This window comes from Ciconia boyciana, chromosome 4, assembly GCF_034638445.1.
Source record: "Ciconia boyciana chromosome 4, ASM3463844v1, whole genome shotgun sequence".
Taxonomy (NCBI): Eukaryota; Metazoa; Chordata; class Aves; order Ciconiiformes; family Ciconiidae; genus Ciconia; species Ciconia boyciana.
The window spans coordinates 16024438-16051932 of record NC_132937.1 but is presented as its reverse complement, the minus strand read 5'-3'; the positions used below and the strand labels follow the sequence as shown (position 1 = coordinate 16051932).

General features: G+C 45.7%; 1 protein-coding gene across 1 annotated transcript in view; it reads right to left on the bottom strand.

The window, feature by feature from the left end:
• Positions 1 to 27495, bottom strand: part of LOXHD1 (lipoxygenase homology PLAT domains 1) — a 175055-nt gene that overhangs the window by 116528 nt on the left and 31032 nt on the right. The window contains 11 exon segments of the mRNA XM_072859639.1: positions 8457 to 8611; positions 11801 to 11936; positions 14366 to 14452; positions 15464 to 15622; positions 17945 to 18060; positions 18637 to 18682; positions 19012 to 19017; positions 23677 to 23760; positions 24730 to 24980; positions 26741 to 26783; positions 26785 to 26865. Coding sequence (XP_072715740.1) covers positions 8457 to 8611; positions 11801 to 11936; positions 14366 to 14452; positions 15464 to 15622; positions 17945 to 18060; positions 18637 to 18682; positions 19012 to 19017; positions 23677 to 23760; positions 24730 to 24980; positions 26741 to 26783; positions 26785 to 26865 — 1164 coding nt within the window.

The window sequence follows — 27495 nt, the reverse complement described above, 5'->3', positions numbered from 1 at the left end:
AGCTATGAAGGAAAGATATCCCTTCAAGGAAGATGTTATGTATTGCCCCGGAAAATGGACCACCATGGTATCCATCCTTTCTGGATACCAGAAAGATATCCAGTACCTGAGGGAATTAGCCGTGCTGGAGGTGATTTATGGTGACCGGGAAGATGAGTGGTTATCCAAAGATCCAGATGAGGTCCAGTGCACATGACCCATGTGGCAGAAGTTGGTACGGAACGCACCATCGTCATGTGCCAACTCATTGGCAATACTGAACTGGAAAGAAGGAGAGGGTCCAACACTGGATGAAGCAGCTAGTCAGCTCCGGGAATAAGAAGAAAGTATCTCTTCCTCCCTTGTCTCAGCTGTGGAGAAACTGTCCCAGGAGGTCCAGCAACTCAAAGAGGACAGGTCCTACTCCCCACCTGTACGGACCAGTATCTCAGCTATTAGGAGTCAGCATTCCTCTGCTCAAGAGAGAGACAATATAGAGGGTACACACCACGGGGCACCCTATGGTTCTACCTGCGTGACCATGGAGAGGACATGAGGAAATGGGATGGAAAACCTACCTCGACCCTAGAGGTGCGGGTACATGAGTTGCAAGGAAAAACAATCACCAAAGGGGGTTCTTCCAGGAAAATTGCTGCTCCGGTTTCCAGTGGGCAGTTCCCCACACAGAGTAAAAGGGCTGATCTTACTCCTGATTTTAATGAAGGAACTCCTGACTCGTATGTACAAGAAATGGGTAATGAATACTATGACCAGGACTAGAGGGGCCCTGCCTCTAGCCAGGTGGAGGAAAGGGACAACCGAGTTTACTGGACTGTGTGGATTCAATGGCCTGGCACATCAGACCCACAGGAGTATAAGGCTCTAGTAGACACCGGTGCACAGCGTACCCTAATGCCATCAAGCTATAAAGGGGCAGAACCCATCTGTATTTCTGGAGTGACAGGGGGATCCCAACAGCTGACTGTCTTGGAGGCCGAAGTGAGCCTAACTGGGAATGAGTGGCAAAAGCACCCCATTGGGACTGGCCCAGAGGCTCCGTGCATCCTTGGCAGAGACTACCTCAGGAGAGGGTATTCCAAGGACCCAAAAGGGTACCGGTGGTCTTTCGGTATAGCTGCCTTGGAGATGGAGGAAATTAAACAGCTGTCTACCTTGCCTGGTCTCTCACAGGACCCTTCTGTTGTGGGGTTGCTGAGGGTCGAAGAACAACAGCTGCCAATTGCTACCACAACGGTGCACCGGAGGCAATATTGCACCAACCGAGACTCCCTGATTCCCATCCATAAGCTGATTCGTCAACTGGAGAGCCAAGGAGTGATCAGTAAGACTCGTTCACCTTTTAACAGTCCTATATGGCCAGTGCAAAAGTCTAATGGAGAGTGGAGACTAACAGTAGACTATCGTGGCCTGAATGAAGTCATGCCGCCCCTGAGTGCTGCTGTGCCGGACATGCTAGAACTTTAATACGAACTGGAGTCAAAAGCAGCCAAGTGGTATGCTACAACTGATAGCGCTAATGCGTTTTTCTCAATCCCTTTGGCAGCAGAGTGCAGGCCACAGTTTGCTTCCACTTGGAGGGGTGTTCAGTACTCTTGGAATCGATTGCCCCAGGGGTGGAAACACAGCCCTACCATTTGCCATGGACTGATCCAGACGGCACTGGAACAGGGTGAAGCTCCAGAACATCTGCAATACATTGATGACATTATCGTGTGGGGCAATACAGCAGAGGAAGTTTTTGAGAAAGGGAAGAAAATAGTCCAGATCCTCCTGAAAGCCGGTTTTGCCATAAAACAAAGTAAGGTCAAGGGACCTGCACAGGAGATCCAGTTTCTAGGAATAAAATGGCAAGATGGACGTCGTCAGATCCCAATGGATGTGATCAACAAAATAACAGCCATGTCTCCACCAACTAGCAAAAAGGAAACACAAGCTTTCTCAGGCATTGTGGGTTTTTGGAGGATGCATATTCCAAATGACAGTCTGAGTGTAAGCCCTCTCTATCAAGTGACCTGGAAGAAGAACGATTTCCAATGGGGCCCTGAGCAACAACAAGCCTTTGAACAAATTAAATGGGAGATAGTTCATGCAGTAGCCCTTGGGCCAGTCCAGGCAGGGCCAGATGTAAAGAATGTGCTCTACACTGCAGCCGGAGAGAATGGCCCTACCTGGAGCTTCTGGCAGAAAGCACCAGGGGAGACTCGAGGTCAACCCCTAGGGTTTTGGAGTTGGGGATACAGAGGATCCGAGGCCCGCTATACTCCAACTGAGAAAGAGATATTGGCAGCATATGAAGGGGTTTGAGCTGCTTCGGAAGTGGTTGGTACTGAAGCACAGCTCCTCCTGGCACCCCGGCTGCTGGGGCTGGGCTGGATGTTCAAAGGGAGGGTCCCCTCTACACATCATGCAACTGAATCTATGTAGAGTAAGCGGGTTGCACTGATCACACGACAGGCTCGGATAGGAAACCCCAATTGCCCAGGGATCTTGGAAGTAATTATGGACTGGCCAGAAGGCAAAGATTTCGGAATATCACCAGAGGAGGAGGTGACGCGTGCTGAGGAGGCCCCACTGTACAACAAACTACCAGAAAATGAGAAGCAATATGCCCTGTTCACTGATGGGTCCTGTCGTATTGTAGGAAAGCATCGGAGATGGAAAGCTGCTGTATGGAGTCCTATACGACAAGTTGTAGAAACTGCTGAAGGAGACAGGGAATCGAGCCAATTTGCAGAAGTAAAGGCCATCCAGCTGGCTTTAGACATTGCTGAATGAGAAAAGTGGCCAGTGCTCTATACTGCCCTGTACTGACTCATGGATGGTGGCAAATGCCCTGTGGGGGTGGTTACAGCAATGGAAGCAGAACAATTGGCAGCGCAGAGGCAAACCCATCTGGGCTGCAGCATTGTGGCAAAATATTGCTGCCTGGGTAGAGAACCTGCTTGTCAAAGTATGTCACGTAGATGCTCGCATACCCAAGAGGCAGGCCACTGAGGAACATCAAAACAACCAGCAGGTGGATCAGGCTGCTAAGATTGAAGTGGCTCAGGTGGATCTGGACTGGCAACATAAGGGTGAATTCTTTATAGCTGGGTGGGCCCATGACCCCTCAGGCCATCAAGGAAGAGATGCAACATCGAGATGGGCTCGTGATCGAGGGGTGGACTTGACCATGGACACTATTGCACAGGTTATCCATGAATGTGAAACATGTGCTGCAATTAAAGAAGCCAAGCGGTTAAAGCCTGTGTGGTATGGAGGGTGATGGCTGAAATATAAATATGGGGAAGCCTGGCAGATCAATTATATCACACTCCCACAAACCCGCCAAGGCAAGCGCTATGTGCTTACAATGGTGGAAGCAACCACTGGATCACAGAATCACAGAATCATATAGGTTGGAAAAGACCTTTAAGATCATCAACTCCAACCGTAAACCTAACACTACCAAGACCACCACTATACCATGTCCCTAAGCACCTCAGCCAAATGTCTTTTAAATACTTCCAGGGATGGTGACTCAACCACTTCCCTGGGCAGCCTGTTCCAATGCTTGACAACCCTTACAGTGAAGTAAAATTTCCTAATATCCAGTCTAAACCTCCCCTGGTGCAACTTGAGGCCATTTCCTCTTGTCCTATCACTTGTTACCTGGGAGAAGAGACTGACACCCACCTCTCTACAACCTCCTTTCAGGTAGTTGTAGAGAGCAATAAGGTCTCCCCTCAGCCTCCTTTTCTCCAGGCTAAACAACCCCAGTTCCCTCAGCTGCTCCTCATAAGACTTCTGCTCTAGACCCTTCACCAGCTTCATTGCCCTTCTCTGGACACGCTCCAGCACCTCAATGTCTCTCTTGTAGTGAGGGACCCAAAAGTGAACACAGTATTCGAGGAGCGGCCTCACCAGTGCCGAGTACAGGGGCACGATCACTTCCCTAGTCCTTCTGGCCACACTATTTTTGATACAAGCCAGGATGCTGTTGGCTTTCTTGGCCACCTGGGCACACTGCTGGCTCATATTCAGGCAGCTGTCAACCAACACCCCCAGGTCCTTCTCTGCCAGGCAGCTTTCCAGCCACTCTTCCCCAAGCCCGTAGCGTTGCATGGGGTTGTTGTGGCCCAAGTGCAGGACCTGGCACTTAGCCTTGTTGAACCCCATATAATTGGCCTCAGCCCATCGATCCAGCCTGTCCAGGTCCCTCTGTAGACCCTTCCTACCCTCAAGCAGATCAACACTCCTGCACAACTTGGTGTCATCTGCAAACTTACTGAGGGTGCACTCGATCCCTTCGTCCAGATCATTGATAAAGATATTAAACAGGACTGGCCCCAACACAGAGCCCTGGGGAACACCGCTTGTGACCGGCCGCCAACTGGAGTAAACTCCATTCACCACCACTCTTTGGGCCCGGCCATCCAGCCACTTCTTTACCCAGCGAAGAGTACACCCGTCCAAGCCATGAGCAGCCAGTTTCTCCAGGAGAATGCTGTGGGAAACCGTGTCAAAGGCTTTACTGAAGTCTAGATAGACAACATCCACAGCCTTCCCCTCATCCACTAGGCGGGTCACCTTGTCGTAGAAGGAGATCAGGTTGGTCAAGCAGGACCTGCCTTTCCTAAACCCATGCTGGCTGGGCTTGATCCCTTGGTTATCCTCTACATGCTGTGTGATGGCACTCAGGATGATCTGCTCCATCAGCTTCCCCGGTACTGAGGTCAGTCTGACAGGCCTGTAGTTCCCCGGGTCCTCCTTCTGACCCTTCTTGTAGATGGGTGTCACATTTGCTAATCTCCAGTCAACTGGGACCTCCCCAGTTAGCCAGGACTGCTGGTAAATGATGGAAAGGGGCTTGGTGAGCACTTCTGCCAGTTCCTTCAGTACTCTCAGGTGGATCTCATCAGGCCCCATAGACTTGTGAGTGTCTAAGTGGTGTAGGAGGTCACTAACCATTTCCCCCTGGATTATGGGGGCTCCATTCTGGTCCCTGTCCCTATCTTCCTACTCCGGGGGCTGGGTACCCAGAGAACAATTGGCCCTACTATTAAAGACTGAGGCAAAGAAGGCATTAAGTACCTCAGCCTTTTCCTCATCCTTGGTCACTGTGTTTCCCCCCCGCATCCAATAAAGGGTGGAGATTCTCCTTAGCTCTCCTTTTTCTGCTAATGTATTTATAGAAACATTTTAAATTGTCTTTTACGGCAGTAGCCAGATTAAGTTCTAGTTGGGCTTTGGCCCTTCTAATTTTCTCCCTGCACAACCTCGCTACACCTTTGTAGTCCTCTTGACTTGCCTGCCCCTTCTTCCAGAGGTCATAGACTCTCCTCTTTTTCCTGAGTTCTAGCCAGAGCTCTCTAGTCAGCCAGGCCGGTCTTCTTCCCTGCCGGCTCATCTTTCGACACCTGGGGACAGCCTGCTCTTGTGCCTTTAGGACTTCCTCCTTAAAGAATGTCCAGCCTTCCTGGACTCCTTTGCCCATTAGGGCTGCCTCCCAGGGGACTCTGTCAACCAGTCTCCTAAACAGGCCAAAGTCTGCCTTCCGGAAGTCTAAGGTGGCACTTCTGCTGACCCCCCTCGTCACTTCTCCAAGTATCAAAAACTCTATCATTTCATGATCACTCTGCCCAAGACCGCCTCCAGCCTTCACATCGCTCACAAGTCCTTCTCTGTTCGTGAACAAGAGGTCCAGCGGGGCACCTTCCCTACTGGACTCACTCACCAGCTGTGTCAGGAAGTTATCTGCCACACACTCCAGGAACCTCCTAGACTGTTTCCTCTCTGATGAATTGTATTTCCAGCAGACATCCGGCAGGTTGAAGTCCCCCACAAGTACAAGGGCTAGCAATCCTGAGACTTCTCCCAGCTGCTTATAGAATAGTTCGTCAGTCTCCTCATCCTGGTTGGGTGGTCTGTAACAGACTCCCACCACAACACCTGCCTTGTTGGCCTTCCCCCTGATTCTTACCCATAGACACTCCACCCTATCATCACCATCATTAAGCTCTAAACTATCCAGACACTCCCCAACATACAGGGCTACCCCACCACCTCTCCTGCCTTGCCTATCCCTCCTGAAGAGTTTATAGCCATTCACCGCCGCACTCCAGTTGTGCAAGTCATCCCACCATGTTTCTGTGATGGCAACTATATAATAGTTTTGCTGGTGTACAATGGCTTCCAACTCCTCCTGCTTGTTGCCCATGCTGCGTGCATTGGTGTAGAGGCACTTCAGCTGGGCTGTCGTCCATGTCTCCTTCATAGAAAAACACCCCTTGTGTGCTTTGAGGTGTTTCACTGGCATTTCCCTCTTGGCTCCTATTGCCTCAGTATCCCCTAGCTCAACTCTGCACAACTTCAACTGTGCACCAGTGATGGCTGGAAACATATCCTGTCCCCTATGCCACTGCCCGGAACACTATCCTGGGCCTTGAAAAACAAGTCTTATGGCGACATAGCACCCCAGAGAGAATTGAGTCAGACAAGGGGACTCATTTCCGAAACAACCTCATAGACACCTGGGCCAAAGAGCATGGCATTGAGTGGGTATATCACATCCCCTATCATGCACCAGCCTCTGGGAAAATCGAATGATACAATGGGCTGTTAAAGACTACGCTGAGAGCAAGGGGTGGTGGGACATTCAAACATTGGGATACACATTTAGCAAAGGCCACCTGGTTAGTCAACACTAGGGGATCTGTCAATCGAGCTGGCCCTGCCCAATCAAAACTGTTACGCACTGTCGAAGGAGATAAGGTCCCTGTAGTGCACATAAAAAACATGCTGGGGAAGACAGTCTGGGTTACTCCTGCCTCAGGCAAAGACAAGCCCATTCATGGGACTGTTTTTGCTCAAGGACCTGGGTGTACTTGGTGGGTAATGGGAAAGGATGGGGAAGTCCACTGTGTACCTCAAGGGGATTTGATTTTGGGTGAGAATAGCCAATGAACTAAATGGTATGATGGTAATTGCTATATAATACTGTATGTCATCTCTTTTATGGTGGCTATATGCCATATCGATGGTATTTCAGTAAGAATCACCCAGATTAATGAAGAATGAACTTTGCTGAAAGCAAGCAAAGTGCAGCAGTGATGGAACCAGAACTGGCTTCAGCATGCAACAATCCAACACCACACACCCTCTCTCCTGCCCTGAAGGACTGTTATGACAGATGGAGCCCAAAGTCATGGACTAAATGAACTCAACGGACATTTTAGAGGGATGGCCCATAGACCAAGGGAATGATAGCTGTGTGTATATATCAAAAGACAGGGAAAGTGGTGGCGATTAATTGGAATGTATTGGAAAGGGTAGAACCTGGGCATGACGTAGATGGTATAGAATAAGGGGTGGATACTGTCCTGGTTTTGGCTGGGATAGAGTTAATTTTCTTCCTAGTAGCTGGTATAGTGCTGTGTTTTGGATTTTAGTATGAGAATAATATTGATAACACACTGATGTTTTGGCTGTTGCTAAGTGGTGTTTACACTGGGCAAGGACTTTTCAGCTTCCACTGCTCTGCCAGGTGCACAAGAAACTGGGAGGGGGCACAGCCAGGATAGTTGATCCAAACTGGCCAAAGGGCTATTCCATACCATATGATGTCATGCTCAGTATATAAATTGGGTGGAGTTGGCCAGGGGGTAGCAGTTGCTGCTCGGGGACTGGCTGGGCATTGGTCGGCGGGTGGTGAGCGGTTGTATCACTTGGTTTTTTTCCTGGGTTTTGTTCCTCTCTCGCTCTCTTGTTGTTTTCCTTCTCATTACAATTTTTGTTTGTTTGTTTGTTTTTTCTAGTTAGTAAACTGTTCTTATCTCAACCCACAAGTTTTCTTACTTTTGTTCTTCCGTGTCCTGGTTTCGGCTGGGATAGAGTTAATTTTCTTCCTAGTAGCTGGTATAGTGCTGTGTTTTGGATTTTAGTATGAGAATCATATTGATAACATGCTGATGTTTTGGCTGTTGCTAAGCGGTGTTTACACTGGGCAAGGACTTTTCAGCTTCCCATGCTCTGCCAGGTGCACAAGAAGCTGGGAGGGGGCACAGCCAAGACAGTTGATCCAAACTGACCAAAGGGCTATTCCATACCATGGGATGTCATGCTCAGTATATAAACTGGGGGGAGTTGGCCAGGGAGTAGCGATCGCTGCTCGGGGACTGGCTGGGCATCAGTCAGCGGGTGGTGAGTGGTTGTATAATTTATTTTTTTTTTCCCTCCCTTGGGTTTTGTTCCTCTCTCTCTTGTTGTTTTCTTTCTTATTACAATTCATTATTATTATTACTATTATTTTGTTCCAATTATTAAACTGTTCTTATCTCAACCCACGAGTTTTCTTACTTTTGCTCTTCCGATTCTCTCCCCCATCCCACTGGGGGGGGAGGGTGAGCGAGCAACTGTGTGGTACTTGGTTGCCGACTGGGGCTAAACCACAACAAGGAGCTGCTGTGCGAACTTACGTTGCCTTTTTCAAATTTATTGACAGTGTTGATGCAGTTGTAGAGAACGCGGTCTCCTGTGTCTCCCTGGTTGCTGATGAGGCAGACAAAGACGTTGGCATCTGTGCCGCTCCCACTTACCATCCCAGTGCAAACCGTCACCCGGTATTTTATCACTGTGGAGACATATATTAATAAATCACTTGCAGCAACACAATTAATTGCCATTTAAATTTACTGCATTTTCCACAGACTTGCAATTAATTTTAATTGTTCATACTTCCGGTTGGTACTTCTGCTGATGTATTGACTTTTTCACTTCCATGTTATCACTAGAAAAAGAAAAAAAGCCAAAATAGGAAGGCCTGAAATGTTAAGAAAACCCATAAAACCCCTCCAAAGAAAGACACAAAAATACCGTCCCCTTCAGGTAAAACCTCATGAATTGGAGTGCATAGCCTCCTCAGGGCCCCAGCCCTCCTACCTCCTCTCCTGCCTTCCCGAGAGGGTCCTGGTGTCAGGGGACCTTGTAACGTGTTTGGGGCAAACATAATTTTCAGCATCTGGGGGCATGGCAGGCAGGCAAAAAGAGTTAAAAAGGGCTGAGTGCTCAGGGACCTGAGGAACGGGCTCTTCATGTTGGCTTTATGGGGCAAGACAAGCCCAGTTGGCCCCATCTCCTTGGGACCGTCATAGTGCAGGAGGTTGGATTGTGTCTTGCCTCCTTGTCACCTTTGAGATGTTTATTTAGGATTTTGCTGGATGGATTTTGAGCTGCCACCTTCCTCCCCCAACCTGCCTTCATCTCTGCCTTCCATCCCATTGGGTGAAGGATTTCCACAAGAAATTTCACAACAAAGAACCAGCCCACAGACCAACCTTCAAGAGAGAGAGACCTTTTTCTCCAGCATCGGGAAGAGACAAGAAGCAGTGCTCCCACCCTCCCTCTGAAACCCGCCTACAAGCCCAACACGTGGGTGCTGTGTCTCGCCTCTGCTCAGCACAACTGCTCCTCATGGGAAAGTGCCTGCATTTGAACTCAAGCAGTCCTCTCCACAGTTGATTAAAAATACTTTTCAAAACCAGGTTTGTTTTCATTTTAATAACATCTGCAATTACAATCACTCTTCCTCTTCTGAGGAACTGCTCATCTGCATGCAGATCACTGAGTTCATCGGAAATTTCAGAAAACAGGGGACTTGTGGTCTACAGAGTGTGGAGTCCCATTGGGTGCTTTGGTGGAAATAAGAGAAATCCCAGTGGCCAGCTTTAGATTAGCAAATGTGATGCTCATCTACAAGAAGGGTCAGAAGGAGGACCCGGGGAACTACAGGCCTGTCAGCCTGACCTCAGTACCGGGGAAGCTGATGGAGCAGATCATCCTGAGTGCCATCACACAGCATGTAGAGGATAACCAAGGGTTCAAGCCCAGCCAGCATGGGTTCAGGAAAGGCAGGTCCTGCTTGACCAACCTGATCTCCTTCTACGACAAGGTGACCCGCCTAGTGGATGAGGGAAAGGCTGTGGATGTTGTCTGTCTAGACTATCTAGACTATCTAGACAGTAAAGCCTTTGACACGGTTTCCCACAGCATTCTCCTGGAGAAACTGGCTGCTCATGGCTTGGACGGGTGTACTCTTCGCTGGGTAAAGAACTGGCTGGATGGCCGGGCCCAAAGAGTGGTGGTGAATGGAGTTTACTCCAGTTGGCGGCTGGTCACAAGCGGTGTTCCCCAGGGCTCTGTGTTGGGGCCAGTCCTGTTTAATATCTTTATCAATGATCTGGACAAAGGGATCGAGTGCACCCTCAGTAAGTTTGCAGATGACACCAAGTTGTGCAGGAGTGTTGATCTGCTTGAGGGTAGGAAGGGTCTACAGAGGGACCTGGACAGGCTGGATCGATGGGCCGAGGCCAATTGTATGGGGTTCAACAAGGCTAAGTGCCAGGTCCTACACTTGGGTCACAACAACCCCATGCAACGCTACAGGCTTGGGGAAGAGTGGCTGGAAAGCTGCCTGGCAGAGAAGGACCTGGGAGTGTTGGTTGACAGCCGCCTGAATATGAGCCAGCAGTGTGCCCAGGTGGCCAAGAAAGCCAACAGCATCCTGGCTTGTATCAAAAATAGTGTGGCCAGAAGGACTAGGGAAGTGATCGTGCCCCTGTACTCGGCACTGGTGAGGCCGCACCTCGAATACTGTGTTCACTTTTGGGCCCCTCACTACAAGAGAGACATTGAGGTGCTGGAGCGTGTCCAGAGAAGGGCAATGAAGCTGGTGAAGGGTCTAGAGCAGAAGTCTTATGAGGAGCGGCTGAGGGAACTGGGGTTGTTTAGCCTGGAGAAAAGGAGGCTGAGGGGAGACCTTATTGCTCTCTACAACTACCTGAAAGGAGGTTGTAGAGAGGTGGGGGTTGGTCTCTTCTCCCAGGTAACAAGTGATAGGACAAGAGGAAATGGCCTCAAGTTGCGCCAGGGGAGGTTTAGACTGGATATTAGGAAATTTTACTTCACTGAAAGGGTTGTCAAGCATTGGAACAGGCTGCCCAGGGAAGTGGTTGAGTCGCCATCCCTGGAGGTATTTAAAAGACGTCTAGATGAGGTGCTTAGGGACATGGTGTAGTGGTGGTCTTGGTAGTGTTAGGTTTACGGTTGGAGTTGATGATCTTAAAGGTCTTTTCCAACCTATACGATTCTGTGATTCTGTGATTCTGAGATATTCTGCTCTCCAAAATTCTCCCTCCAAGTACATTTTGTTCTTGTGACACAAGGTCAAGACAGAAATGACCACTTCAGGAAGCCAATGCAAAGTTCTGCAGCATTCCTTAATTAAATCTCCAGTTCAATCATAGTTAACCCAATAAATAGTTTGGATTGCTCATACATACTGAAAGGTGTCTATGCTCTTGCACAACTGTTCTGTGCAACTTCCTATACTTTTATACATATAGCTGCATAAATGTGCATATAATTAAATAAAACTTTAAAGCCCAAAAATGATTGTTAAATTTTAGATTCATTTCAGCTAAGCTTGCTTTCCATGAACATCCCTTCAAACCTAGCATTTCACATTTTAAGGGAGACTGGAAAATAAATACAAGTTTGAAAAAAATATATAGCTCTGGAAACAATTGTGCTGTGGCCAGATCTCTCCCATCTCCCACCACAGAGAAATCTGCTCAGAATAAGAGCCTGAGATTTCTGAGGCTTCATGCGGCTAATGATGCACACAGAAAATACTGCAGAGAGAAAGTGCCAGAAAGAGAAGCTAATTGAATTGCATTGGTCTGCCTGTGCATCCCTTACACAAAGAGGGTTCCTTTCTATTCAGGTCCTAAGCGAGCCCCTGCACTGAGCCCGTGGCTCTCACCTGGCATGATTTCAGTCACTAGAGATCCCTCCGCAGGGAGCTCCCGCATGATCTCATTGTTGTCTTCATTTATATCTAGCCAGCGGCCACAGTTGAATGAGTATTTTTCTTTTGTCAGCATTTTTAGCAGAGTTACCTTCATTAAACCAAAACACTGCGTGAGTTCAGAGGCTTAAAGACAAAAAAGCAACAAGCTCCTGACAGGTTTTTTGCCTGAGAAGCAAGAGTATGTAGCAGCAGAGAAATAACACACATCACATTACTAACAAGACCATCATTCAGATTCACACACTGCAGCGATGCACAGAGTAAAGTCCATCATAGCTGATGGCTTTTCATTCCTCCTTTCTCCAATCACTCCACGGTGTTCTGAAAGTTTTGATGGATACTGTGGCTCTTTCTTAGTAATTGCTCATCATATGCCACTGTATAAATCCACAGAGCAAATCGTGGATGGCGCTTGCACTGCTGGTCCCTGCAGCTCAAAACCAGTGCATGGTACGTTTAAGAAAACACACAGAAAATGGCAACAAGAATGATCAAAGATCTGCAGTAGTTTCCAAAGGATTAACGAGCAAGTAAGGTGGGTCTCTGCAGATGGCTGGAGAAGCAGGTGAAGGGAGGGTATGATTAAGGTCTACAAAATCACAGGTGGCATGGAGAAGGCAGAGGCAGGGGGATCAACTATTCACCCTTCTGCTACAAGAAATACAGAGCATCAAATGATGCTTGTAGAGTGAAGTTCAAAGGAAACAAAAGGACACAGTCATCCTGTGAAGTCCTTGCCAAACTCTATTATGGTCACTAAAAGTTTAATTGTTCGAGGGGAGACTGGAACTTTTAAACAAATAAATGGAAGAGAAACCTACTAAATGCTTCGTATTTAGTAGATCTTTTCAGGAAGTAAATCTCCAACTGGAAATAGTTGAAAGCTGGAAGAATATTAGGGGAAGTATCATAAATGCTTGTCCTTTTCTTACTGTTCTCTAATCATGCACTTATGTAACACAGGAGAGAAGATGTTGGGCTAGATGGACTTTTGGCCTGACCAGTATGGCTGTTCTTGCATTCTTGTAATAGAAAATGGAAGCCTGCCCCAACATGAACCAAGCCTGGCATGAAATGCGTGAGGACTGGAACAAAGCATCATTAAGGCTTTATCTAAGTTCATAGATGCTAAAATGGATGCACAAGTGATGGGATTCATGTGCCATGAGCCTGATGCATCCAGAAAACATCAGACTGGCTGTATATGGGCAGATTGATTTCATGTTGACTTCACCAGCTCAAACATGCTTCACCAGTTTGGCCCAAAGTGAATCTTAGACACACTGTCAGATCGCTCTTGTCCTCCCTGAACATAATTTTTGTGCAGGAAAAGAGGATACCCCAGAGAAATGTATAGCTATGGAAGGTCTAAGCATTCTTGCTCTTCATCTGTGAACAAGCTAGCAGACACAACTGCAGTGTCCCAGGGTCTGACCAGCACTCTCTTTTTGATAAAGACCACAGCCAGACACCTTCTCCCATCATATGGTGAACACAGCAGTACTTGATGCCCTCTTCCCACTGGAGAGGTGTTTGGCTGCGTATGCTTTCACAGCTCCCTGACAATGCAGGAGAGCAGAATCTCTCAAAGCACATTAGAGGCACGCGAGAAAAATCTCTAAGCGGTAAATTGTGATTTATCATCACAGTTATTTATGGCTGTGCAGCAAAGTGTATGTTTTGTTAAGTGCAGAGAACATCTTCCAAGCTCTGCAGGAGTATGGGTGAAGCCTAGATATGAACTTGCTGCCTTGCAGACCCAGGTGAGGGCTGACAGCACGGTACTCATTGCTGGTAGAACAAAGGACGTGTGACTGAAGACCAAGCAGATCACCCTTTTTATTTCCCAAACAGCACAGTGCTGCTCTCTCCTGCAAAGTCTCCACAGGCTCCTCCAGTCTGCAAGTGTCCACCTCCTGCAATGGGGCTGTCAGCATTTCAGGGCAGGTTATGCTCCACTCTACAATAGGTCTCTAACCTAATCCATTTTTTGTTATGACCAGCCTAAATAGGCCATAGAAGGAACGGGTTTGCTTCTCTGTGCAGTAATGATGTCTAAGAGTAGGAAGCTTTCTGAAGAGCAGGGGAAAACCCCCCAGCCAGCAGTGAGGGGGGACTGCAGTGGTCTGATGCTGGCAGGATGGGGAAACGTGCTTTTCACCATCAGTCTGGGCTGCTGGCAGCTGCCATTTCCCATTGCTCTCATTTCCCGTACATAGCTGGGCTGAACTGAGAGGGACAGGAAGGAGAAGGAATTTCCTCCTAAAAACACACAATGAATCCTTCTCTCCCCGCATATTTTTGCAAATGCTACAACGTGCTCTCTTCACATCCTGTTTTCAGGCAGGATTTCCATTTCCATCCCTCGGCCAGCACTGTCTGTAAAGGGAGGCACCTCTCACCACTGCACATCAAACTCAACTGCCAGCTGGGGAACGCAGTGACCCAGGACTGACACTGCACACCTCTGTGACCAATCTGGCTTTTCAGATCTACCTTTTGTTGCTGTCCTCTCACCTTATTCAGATGCCAGCCAGCAAAGGGATTTCTTTTCTCATGCCATATCCGAAGTTTGTAAAATGTGCCCAGGTCAGGGAGCTCAATCTATGGAGGGAAAAAAAGCCAGCATTATCTATTTCTGTAAGTCAGCAAAGCATGCACACAAAGGACACCTCTGAACATCTTTTAAGAGCCAAATCAGAGAGGAGTCAAAAACTAAAGTAAAAAACCAATTATGTTCTTTAAAAGTAATAAACCCTACTCCACAAAGATAGCTTGATGCCTCTCTTTCAGGAGAGGAGAACATATAAGTTGAATCCAAACAGTTTTGATCATGAGAGCTCCTTGAAACCATTCCTCCCAGTAAGAGCTATGGCCAGTTCTCAAGCTTCAGCTCTTTCTCAAACAGGGTCTGCAAATCACAGCCACACTTCTTCCAGAAGGCATCTACAGCTGCTGGTGAAAATGGGGTAAATGTTTTGGCTACAGCCATGCCTTAAAATCCTTAGTTTCTCAATTTTTCTCTGACCAGTCCCCAGTTAACTTTTAAACATATTTGTGCCTAAACACAAGAAGACCCTCCCCAGCCTCCAAACTCAACGTGCTGTTGAGCTCAGCTCCAAATATTCATGGAGGCTCACTTCCAAGGAGGCTGAAGACCAGATCACCACAGAGAGGAAACACCACTGCTAATTCTCCTGCAAATAGCTAATGACCACTTAGGCACTGAGGGAAAAATAGATAAATTATTAGCTTTAGAGAGACATGGTCTAAATGGGTGGAGCAGTCTATAACATGAGTGGGGCTATGCCTGAAGGGGGAGACTATCTGCTCCAGGAGCCACAGAGGAGATGAGGTATTTAGTACCACTATGGCTTGAAGTCATCACCACCTGAGCACCCAGAAACACCAGCCTAAGCCCTCTTTGGAGAAGACAAGCCATATCCATAGGTGGGGAAATCATTTGCATCACCACCAAACTGAATTACTTCACCTCCACTTCAGAAGGATCTATTGAGGTAAAGATCTTATGCTGTTGATTTTCTGCACACGGCTGAAGCTAATGCCCTGGAAAACAATACCATGCCAAATTTATCACTAGCACGAGAGTCATACCGTGAACTTGTCAGTCTGTCCAGTTTCAAAGTTGTCTGAATTGTTGTCCAGCTTCATCTCGTCTGACTTCCCCTTGTCTCCATAAATCTGGAAGAAGATGGTGGCATCTGTCCCTGCATTCTTAATGTCACTTGTCCAGATCCACAGACCAGGGGCTTTCTACAAAGAAAGGTTCAAGACATTTTGTTTAAAGAGCAATTTTTAAAGGTGTCCTGGTAAAAAACATAATTCTCATTCTTTCCCCCAGGTGGTAGAGAGGGCAGGATGGTATGAAAGAAGACCAGGACATTTTATCCTTTTCTGCACAAACATAATCAGCTGCTACATGACATACAGGAATCAAATTGCCTGGAAACATAATCCTGTGTTTCCATTTAAAATAAAATGAGAAAAACCATAAATCACCACTTTCCAGGTGAACCATATTCTTCAATGTCATACATTACTAACAGGGTAATCCAGGGATGTGCTCCATCTCTGTAGTTTCAGTATACTTCTCCAACACCTACAACTCTAGCTTCAAAGACCATTTTAAAGCCAGGGAAATACTTTCAGCTTTCTTTTTGTCAATGAGAAAGAGGCTCCAGTTACTTGTGTACGGTGCAATGCAGCTCCAGGTAGTTCCTAAAACTTGCTCCAGATGGTCTGTGTCTGGAACAAGGAGTAGTATGGATACAGCCATGTATCACTTCATCCTGAGCTAATGAGCCTTCCTGAAACTCGACCAATTACCCCAGATATGCCTTTTGCAGGACAGGTTGGCTTGGAGCCCATTCAGGTATCTCTAGCCAGGCTGCATCATGTGGGGCAAACATTCGCAGAGCAATGTAAAGATATTTTTCAAAAGTTTTTAAATTATTTAAATGCCTAAATCCCACCCAACTTCAGTTAGTACTTCTGTTACTCTAAGTGACATGCCCAAAGATCGTGGCAAAGCTACAAAATTTTTATTTCTTAACTCTTCATGCAACATTTTAACTGTTAGAGCAGTCCACCTGCAGCAACTTTACATTGGTTTTCATACCAGAGGATGGTTGCGCATATAAAGGTGATGTTATTTCCTCTAAAGAGCCCCTCATCTGCATTCTTTATTGATAATAACTTGTTTCACTTCTGCAGGCCTTGCAGCACCTACAGGAGAGGGAACAGGTTTCCTTCCTGACTCAAACATCAGCTGAATTATTAACAAATCCTAATGAAAGAATTGCTAACCCTTTCGGTATGCCTGAGCCCACGTGAGCATGGCTCGACCTTCAGATCCCAGAATGGAATATAAAAATACAATGACATGCATATAAATTAGATTTTTACTGATCTACTAAGGATTTGACTGTAAAAAAGAGGTGACAGCTACTCAAAAAATGAGGGGGAAGAAGGAACTCTCTTTTAGAAAAAGTTTTGCCCTTATTTTAATAATATGCAAAATGTTGATGGCCACTCCCTTCTGAAAAGCACCAGCAAGTTTTATCTGAGTAGAAATGAAGCTAAAGCAAGTTTGCAGATGGCATGTGATATAGCAGCCTGCTCTCCCTGGGGAGAAGAGCAAAGGGCAAAAGAGCAAGGGAAATTCAGACGCCAGAGACTTCTCTCATCTGTCTGGTTTGGCCTCCCTGACCTCTTGCTGAAGGAAAGGAGAAGACGAGTGATGCATGCAGGGAGGCAGAAAGGGGAACTTGTACCAGAATTAAATGCTGATAGAGGGCTGTCAGGGAGAAACCACACAGGGAGAAACGTGGGTGAGCTAGGTCTGCAGCTGCCAGAGGAGACCAGGCATTTCCCCAAATACCCATCATCGTCCTCCCAGGGCTCGCTGGGCATGTTCCCCTGTTTCCTATCCCTTCACATCAAGGGATCCAGGTAGTTTGGAAATTCTTAGAGCCAGAGCAAATATTCCCTGGGGCACAAACACCAGGGAGGGCTAGACCTGACACAACAGTTTCCAGGATAACATTCAAGATAAGGGGGGAGAAATAAAAAAAGACTGAGAATAAATACAAGCTACACGTTGAGCTGCAATCTGCTGGGGGAACAGCTTGCAAACGCTGCGCAGGGAGCCATTTCACCATGGATACCCAAAGTGAGGTTGAACCAAGCTTTGATCAGCTCTACAGAAAGGGACAGTCCTGTATGCACAGGGAGCTAGGCAAGATAACATAATAGGTCTTTTCTAACTCCAAGTCTTACGCTTCTATAATCTGGCAGCTAAAGGTCACAGATTTCTCAAGGCTAATGCTCTCTGTCTATCTCCTGCACTGCAGCAGCAGGGGAATTAGCTTGTCAGTAACAATCAGAGCTGATAATAGAGGGTTAAAGGTTGCAGATGCTTTAGTTAAATGGACCGAGTCAGAGGTGCAATGTGGTTATAACACTGACTAACATTTAGATAAAGCTTATTTAAATGAACTGCTGTTTAAGCAGGAGCCCACACGAAGCATTCGGATTAAACTGTATCTATTATTCTAATTAAAACATTCTGCTTACACATACACACTGGCGCAGGCGAGACGGCAGCGATCCATTTTGCTTGGTGCAAAACCAGCCAGCGACGCTGGGTGCTGGAGCCATGTGTGGATGGATGAACATGCCAGCATGCTGCCCTGCACAGCACGGAGCAGCACCTCCCAGCAAACGTGTGCCATTGCCTCCCTCTAGAGAAGAGGCTTCAAATGCAGTGCTTGCGTGGCTCGGGAGGCACTTTTGGCAGCTGGAGAGGACTAAGAACTGTTTTTTTTCTCTAAGGCCAAGAGTAAAAAACTTGGTTAGTGGGAAGAGGTTGGGTTTTCTTAGTGTTTCCCCCCAGGTTTGTCTTATCATATTTAGGTTTTGTTTCCATCTGGAACAGGAAAGCTTTGCTTCTGTAGTGATAAAAACTTAGGCTGGTTTGTCTGCAAAGGTGAGATGGCAGCTGAGGCAGCCCTAAGCCCAGTAAACCTAGGAAGGCTGCCAGGTCCAATTTCTTCCCTTAAGAAAATGAGCGCAATTCTTCAAAATATTTTAAAAGTTTCATTTTAAACTCCCCAAACCAGGATGTTCAAAGCTGAAACTCATGCAGGACTCAATTCACTTGAGCCTCTACTTGACCATGGGTCTACCCATGTCATGTTGCATGGGTGACGCTCAGGGTGCTGTTGCGTGGGGCAGGTCACAGGAGGCTCCTGGGCACTTCTACCTACTTTTCAGTCTTCTCTGGCACAGGGAGACCGTTTCGTACAGCTCCCGCTCTAAGCCCCTCGGAGCTCAAGAACGCATGCGTAATGACCATGCAAATATGATAATTAGTTCTGGGAAATAGAATTAATATGCATGATCATTCCAGGAAATTTGATGCATATGTATGTAATCGGACAATATAAGCTTTGGTTGATGTAACCTGCAGTATGCACACTAGGTGGAATGATCCCCCATGCATCTGGTGCCGTAATAAAAAATGCCTGCTTCTTAATGCTACATTGGTGTTAAGGAGTTTGATTCCCGATTTCAGTGACAGTTTTGGTGACCCAGATGAGACCCTGCTTCTGAATTTCGACGGATCTGAGGGATCGCAGGACCTCCAGCTGGCACCGAGGGATTCTCGGGGAGAACCTCCGATCCCCGGACTGAAGAATTCTAAGCAAGATCCCCTGGAACAAGGTAATAAGGCATTCTTTCTGAGTATACCAGTAACAAGGGTTGGTTGCCTGCCTGTAAGGCACGGAGAAAGCTATACAGGGTTGGGCTAAAAAAGGTAACTAAGGTAGCTAATCTCTGCTAGGCAAAAGCCTGTGGAGCTCTGGCTAAAGGGTCAGGGTTAGGGTCCCCAAAGGGGTTAGAGTCCCCTATAAGGTTGTGGGTTCGAGTCCCATTTAAGGTGTTAGAGTCCCCAACTGGCTATTGGTCTTCGAATTTTGGTCTGGATATTGGAACTACGGATTTGTTGTGCATTAGGATATAGTTTTTATGGTTTTGTGTTGTCATATTGTTTTTTGAATTTTGGTCTGGATATTGGAGCTACGAATTTGCTGTGTGTTCAGATATAGTCTCTATGTTTTTGTGTTGTTGTATTATTTTATAATGGGAAGTCAGCAGTCACTGGAAAGGGAGGATCCCGAGAACATCCCCTCTAGGCTGTATATTAAGGCATTGGAAAAATCTAGGAGGAGATCCACTAACTCAGAAACAATTGACTGAATATTGTAGTCATTGGTGGCCATTGTATACTTTGGATAGCGGGGAAAAATGGCCAAAGAACAGTACACTGAGGTATAATACCATCTTGCACTTAATGCTGTTTTGTAGGTGGGAGGGTAAATGGGATGAAATACCTTATGAGGTATTTATTTTTTGCTTTGAGAAATCATCCGAAGTGGCAAAAACAGTGTGGGATTATCCTGCAAGATTCTATGGTATTCACTTTGGAAAAAGACAGGGAAGGAATAAGAGTTTAAGATTATGTTGCTCTGCCTGTAGCACTGGGAAAAGGTGTTTGAAATGTGGAAAGGAGGAGGAGGGAAAGCAGGAATAGGTAGGGGAAGGGGAAGAGGAGGACCACCAGGAGGAGCAGCACCTCTGTTTAGACCTCCCCGGCTGGCAGATCAGTGTGCTGTCTGTAAGGAGAGGGGGCATTGGAAAAGAGAATGTCCCAATGTGAGGGAATTGGATCCTTCGCTACAGGCAATTAAGTTGATGACTCTGAATGATGAGGACTGAAGGAGACCAGGGGAGTCAACCCCAGCTGAACACCTGGTTACATTAAAGCTGGGGAATGATGAAGTAGAATTTTTAGTTGATACAGGGATAACATATTTGGTATTAAATATATGCAAAGGGGGGTTTAGTCACAAACCATAAGTGTTGTTGGGGTGACAGGGTGGAAGGAAAATCGGCCATTTCTACAACCTTTGAAATTTAAATTAGGAAAGCCATGGGGAACACATCAATTTTTGTATATGCCAGAATGTCCATCATCTTTGTTAGGAAGAGATATATTGAGTACATTGAATGCACAAAATAATTTTTTAAAAAATGGGGAGACTCAGCTGTTAATACCCGAATCAAAAGCTGTGGAAGCGAGAATTTTTATGTTACAGAACACACCAAGACCGAAGGAAGAAATTCCTGCAGAAGTGGAGGATGCAGAAACACCCTTGGTATGGGCTAGTGGAATTCCAGGTCGGTCTAAATTGGCGGAACCAGTAAAAGTTGTTCTAAAATCTGAAAGTAAACTGGTAAGACAAAACCAGTATCCTATTAAGTGGGAAGCTAGAAAGGGGTTGGAAGAATTAATAACGAAATTTTTGAATTATGGATTATTGCTAGAGTGTGAATCAGAATGTAACACCCCGATATTGCCAGTGAAAAAAGCAGAATGGCAAGGAATATAGGTTAGTTCAAGATTTAAGAGCCGTGAATCAGATGATTGTTCAAGACATTCACCCAGTAGTAGCTAACCCATATACCTTGCTGACATCCTTAAAAGAAAAACAGAAGTGGTTTACTGCACTTGATCTCAAGGATGCTTTCTTCTGCATACCTCTAGACAAAGATAGCCAGGCAATATTTGCCTTTGAATGGGAAAGCCCCACCACTGGATGCAAGACACAACTCACCTGGACGGTGCTACCTCAAGGGTTCAAAAATAGTCCTACAGTATTTGGTAATCAGTTGGCAAAGGAATTGGAAGTGTGGAAAAAAGAAAATTCAGAAGGAATAATATTGCAGTATGTAGATGACATTTTGATAGCAGCAGAGACTCAGGAAGACTGTTTACAAGTGACCATCAGCTTGTTGAATTTTTTGGGACAAGCAGGATACCGAGTATCAAAAAGCAAGGCCCAGATTGGGAAAGAGACTGTGATATATTTAGGCTTTGAAATTTCACAAGGACAAAGAAGATTGGGAGCAGGCAGAGAGGAAGCAATTTGTCAAATTGCAGAACCCAGAACAATATGGGAATTGCGGACATTTTTGGGTATGGTCGGGTGGTGTCGACTGTGAATCCTCAATTATGCAGCTTTGAGAGGATCCCAGGAGAATCACCTGTTGTGAACACCTGAGTGTCGGACAGCTTTTAAAAATCTGAAGAAGGCTCTGATGTCTGCACCTGCGTTAGGACTCCCAGATTTAGCAAAGCCTTTTGAATTGTTTGTATATGAGCAATAACATCTTGCTTTGGGTGTGTTGACTCAAAAATTAGGAACTTGGAAACGGGCCATTGGGTATTTTTCTAAGCAATTGGATAATGTCAGCAAGGGATGGCCTGGATGTTTGCGAGCTGTGGCAGCAACTGTACTCTTAATCCAAGAAGCAAGGAAATTAACCATGGGGCAGAAAATTATGGTTTATGTCCCACATATGGTCATTTCTGTCTTGGAGCAAAAAGGGGGGCATTGGCTGTCCCCGAGCCGCATGCTCAAATACCGGGTCACTCTCTTGGAACAAGATGATGTGGAACTTAAAACTACAACAGCAGTGAACCCAGCAATGTTTTTGAGCTCAGAAATGGGTGAGTCTTTACACCATGATTGTTTGCAAACTACTGAACAGGTATATTCTAGCAGACAGGACCTGAAGGACGAACCATTGCCTAATCCTGATTTGGAGCTGTTTATGGATGGAAGCATCTTTGTCCGAGATGGAAAATGAATGGCGGGGTATGCAGTGGTTACCACCACACAAGTGATGAAAGCTGAAGCTCTCCCTGTGAATACACCAGCACAGAAAGCAGATTCACACACATGGAGCTATCTGGAAGGAAAGAGGACTGTTGTCAGCTCAAGGATCACCCATTAAATACAAGGAAGAAATTCTCCAACTCCTCCAGGACATCCAGCAGCCCAAGGAAGTAGTGGTAATGCATTGTAAAGCACATCAATTTGGACAAACCATGGTAAATGTGGGCAACCGATTGGCTGATAAAACTGCTAGAGAGGAAGCCGAGCAAAGCATCCTTGCCCTGGTACCAGTAAAACAGGTAAAACTTCCAACCCTGAAACCAAATTATGGTAAATTGGATAGATTATTGGCAGAACAGTTGAAAGCAGTAGAAAATGAGGATGGATGGTGGGTAACATCCACCCGACAAGTCATAGTTACCCCACAAATAATGATAAAATAGTAGAGGAAAAACAGAGAGAAACACATGGGGGAATTGAAGCGATGGTTGTGGATCTACACAAATCAAGATTGCTGTGTGCACATCCCAAATGTTACAGCTGCTTCGAATGAACAAATAGATGATATGAAGAGGGTGGCACAGCAGACTCAAGGTTTAAGGAGTGAAATGCAAACAAATTGGTTAGGCCAAATTTTGGGACATTTTGGATTTCCTCTTAAAAGATGGATAACTGAGTTGTTACAGACACTAATCATTTTGATTACAGTTGTTTTGGTGATTTGTTTGGTTTATCAATGTTTAAAGAAAATGTTGACACAGACAATGTCTAGGAATTCTGTATCAATTTTAAAATCAGTAATGAAGCATCATACACCAATGGCAGGAGAGAAGCCACCTGCTTATGTTGAGATATGAAAGATTAAGAGTGGAAGTATTGAAAAGATGATTATTTCAAAACTTCCAAAGGGGGGAAATGTAACCAGATGTAACCAAAATTATTAGTTCGTTCTTTTGTAACTAAGCAACATAGAGATAGGAGCGGGGTAGACAATACTTTAATGTTGTGTTTGTACATCTATGGCTATGGCTATGGCTACTATGCCCAAAGACAATTGGATGAGGAGTAGTATGGACATGCTGCTATGTTCCCAGTACAGCCCCAGCCCATCTTGACAACGAGTCGAGGGTAGTTAGAATAATTGGTTTGTGTTAAGGGTGCCAAATCATTGTTAGGGACCATGCACCATGAAGAAGGGAAGCAAGTTACATAAGCAAGGTGGGATTGCGCATGTTCAGAAGAAGGGGTCAACTAAAGGACACACCTGTACGACCACCAAGGACCACCAGAGACCCCCACGGAAGCCCCTCGGAGTTCAAGGACGCATGCGTAATGACCATGCAAATATGATAATTAGTTCTGGGAAACAGAATGAATATGCATGATCATTCCGGGAAATTTGATGCATATGTATGTAATCGGACAATATAAGCTTTGGTTGATGTAACCTGTGGTATGCACGCTAGGTGGAACGATCCCCCATGCATCCGGCGCCGTAATAAAGAATGCTTGCTTCTTAATACTACATTGGTGTTAAGGAGTTTGATTCCCGATTTCCGTGACAAGATCATCTCCTTCATCTTCATCCAGCCATTTCCCACATGGGAAGGTTTGCTCAATACCAGTGAATGGGCAGTAAACCACCACCTAGGAAAAGAGACTGGGAAGGTGAGTTTGAATATTCTGCTACTGGCAGCCCACAGGACCTTGATACTGGAAACTTAAGTAACTGGAGCAAAGACAGAGCTGGAGATCTTGGTCCTGCTCTCAAAATCAGGTTTTCTGGACCAACATGAACTGGACTGGTTGCATGATTCCCAATTTGGAGTATAGCTAGGACCCATCTGTCCTGTTATTCCCACTTTTCCAGAAGTACATCAAAATGGGTCAACCAAGAAGAGGTAAAACACCAGGAGGGGAAGGGAACGGGAACAGGCAGTGTGGCTGCAGGAGTCAGCGTTGTGTCAGCGTGCAGCACATGCCCTGCACCATACCAGTGCACATTAGGGTTTTGCAGGAAACACAAGATACAAAAAGCCTTCAAACACATCCTAAGCTGATTTTGCTTTCCAGGAAAACTGCATTTCCTCCCAGCTTCAGGGTAGGCAGCTGCCTCCCTCTCCACCCTCCCATTAGCTCCTGCTGATCTTGTATACAATCTCACGTCACATATTGCTCCGCTACCTCCCAGTAACAGCTGTGGTCAGCCACTTTTTTTTCTGAGTTCCAAAGCAGCATCTAAAAACTTCAGGGAAGTCTGAGTATAGATGATAACTTTGAAATGCTCAGCACATTCCAAGACTGCATTTCTGTCTGGCCCCTTGGGCGAACATCTGAAGGTGCTTTTGGTGCTGGGCAAACAATAATCTTTATCTTTGTGACTGCAAAGGGGCAATCAACCCAATTAGTGAGTGACTGACTTATGCATCTAATGTGCCTTTGAGGCAATCAGCTACTACCATGCATTATGTATAATATTGACTTGTTAAACCGGGGATATTGTCATCCAAATAAAAGCAGATTATTATTTTTTTAAAACCGTATTTGGTTGTTGGGGTCAGGTTATGAATAGGAAACAGTCTGACAGCTGCCTACAGACAAACAACTTAGTCCTACCTTCTCACAAAACCAGACAGAACTGATGCCGCAATTATCATGCCCAATGGTGACTCTGCTGAGAGGGCTGAGAAGAACAGCTATCTCCATGTTAAAGAGATCTGTCCTGGCACGCTCAAATTCACCTCCTTCCAAGAAAATCTTCCCACTGTTCTTTAAGCCTTTGGAGCCGTGGAGGATTACGTGGATCTTGGAGTTTGTGCCAGCTCCTCTGATATCTCCTGTCACTACAGCAACGTTGTACACAATACCTGGAGGAATCAGGAATTTGGTTAGAAAGAAAAGAAGGGAGGAAAAAAGGCTGAGAGTAATAATTTTTGGTTGGATTTATGTTGGGCTCTACTGGTTTCCCACTCGTCTTTTTAGCTTTCGACTTACACACAGTGCAATGCTTCATTTGTTTTTGTTCCACACATACTCACAGCTACCTTCAGACTGTCCAAGGTTTGTGGCAACAAATTCACTCAAAAAAGGTATGAGCTTTTTATCACCATGTGGTGATGATTAGGTGAAGAAAGGCAAAAGATTGAATTGGCAACTAAGTTGCTTGATTTTGAGAGGTACCAAGCACCAGACACAACAGAGGACACTTAGAGGGTGGAGGGGTATTGCTTTAAACAGTGGTGGCAAGATCTGCAGCATCACAAAACTCTGAAAACATGGGGTCAGCAGCCTCTGATGCTGCTGAAGCCAGAAGGACCCTCACTGCCACTCTGAGAGCCTAAAGATGTCCGCAAAGCAAGGCTTGGGAGAGGTATTAGCCCAGCTGGAAGACAGAAAAATATTTCGGAAAATAAGTCTATATGCATAAAAGTTTACTTGTTTTTTTCTAGCTCTAAATGTTGGTCTAAGAAAGATAACACTTCTTCCTACAAGTCTTACTTCTCAGTAGGCTCATTGACAGGCATATCTTGGGGCTGTGTCATGGCATCAAATAAGAAGACACCTCTGTAACTATAACAGTGTTTTAGGGAGCATGTATAAAATAGTTGAGGTCCAAGCTAAGTTCTTCCTTTGCTTAAACCACCCAGAAATTTCAATAGGGACTTTGGATGAAGTAGAAACTTCAGAACTCACTCTCCTACAAACAATCCTCTCTTTAAAGTTTTCATTTAAAATTGTATTCAGGCATGTTTCACTGTGCATATGGAATATCTTCAATAAAACTCATGAAAGCAGGAAAAAATGCAGTCATGAATAGTAAAAGAATAAGACAAACTTTTAGTAAATGAATTGCTTTTTTTAAGATTTTTTTTCCCCTGTCTTCCCTTAATTTTTCCCAACATGCATCCTGCAGTCAGGACTCTGTACCCAGACCACTTCACCTGCACACATGCAGGGAGGAGTATGAGGACTGCAGATGTTGAAAACCATGCAATAAAGTAAAGAACAGCTGTTATGTGCATAGTCAAAGTGTTTACCTTTATGCTAATGAATAAACACAGGCAGAACACTATCCAAATCATCTTCTGTGTTGTAATTTGTTTTATTGACTTTACATCCAGGTTTCTTTTAACAGAGACATAACTTTTGGTTGTCTCTGCTCTAACCATGTTGGATAATCAAAAAGCCAGTTTTAGGGCTCGGCACTGCCTTTCTTGTTTTGTAAAAGGATGCACAGTTCCCCAGCCAAGAACCTGAAGTCCGATATGCACTAGTATGTGGCACGTTGGTGACTGCAAATATTAATCCACTTTCTGAAGGCTGGTGAGCAACTTTCTGAAGTACAAGCCAGATCTTTCATCCTTTGCCCATCAGCCTCTTATCTAGGTGCATCAGGTGATAAATCAGCATGTAGGTCCCATGCAGCTTCACCAGTGAGATGTGGAGGTGGGAAAGGGGATGGTAGTTCAGGGACCCTCTCACAAAACTGCCTGTCACCAGCAGATGGTCCACTACAGGTCACCCTGAGCGCAAGGCATTCAATCTTCTAAAGAAAACATGGCTAGTGGTATTAATTAGGCCTTTGTATCTTCGCATTTCCCACCGTGGATTCAGCCCATGACTTTACCTGTGGCTTCAGTGCCCCCAACAAGTATGTCACTCTGGATTTTTTCCATCATCTTCATCTAAAGCAAACCAGCATCCAACTGGGAATTGGTACACACATTTATTGCCAATGTCTTCAATGATCACCTAAGAGAAAAGAAACAGCACTTTGCAAAATACACATGGAAAAAGCAAAGGTGTTACATGAGGGGGTGACAGAAGAGCAGAAGCTTAATGTACACACTCTCACCTGATATTTCATATATTCAATACTCAAGCAGATCCCTCTCTGCTCCCTAATTAGTACTGATAGAATTTCAGACAATCAGTGAGTATAAACCAGGCTTTTTTCTTTTCTTTTTTTATCCCATGAACTCAATCTGCATCTCTCGCAGTGTACGAGACCAGATGTCTCTGCTAGCAAGACCAGCTGGCTGGCCTGTCTTCCTTCTCTCCAGAGCCCGTTTGCTGGCTACTCTTCTCCATCAGCTGAATGGCAGCTCTTTGTTCTGCTTTGGGAACAGGCTGTCTTCTTTCTCGCTCAGTTTTAGAGCCTTGTTATGAAATAATACCAAGGAATTTTAGGACAAATCAAGACTGTCGGATCAGCTTGTGTGACCTAGTAATATCGTGTTAACCCTACTCAGTTACTCCAGGATGGAACCATTGCAAAGACAGCCATGAAACCCTGTGGTAGGAAGTTTCTAATTTGGAATGATTTGGCTCTTGGCCCTACTCTAGAGACATATTCTACTGACACAAGCCAGGGAACAATCT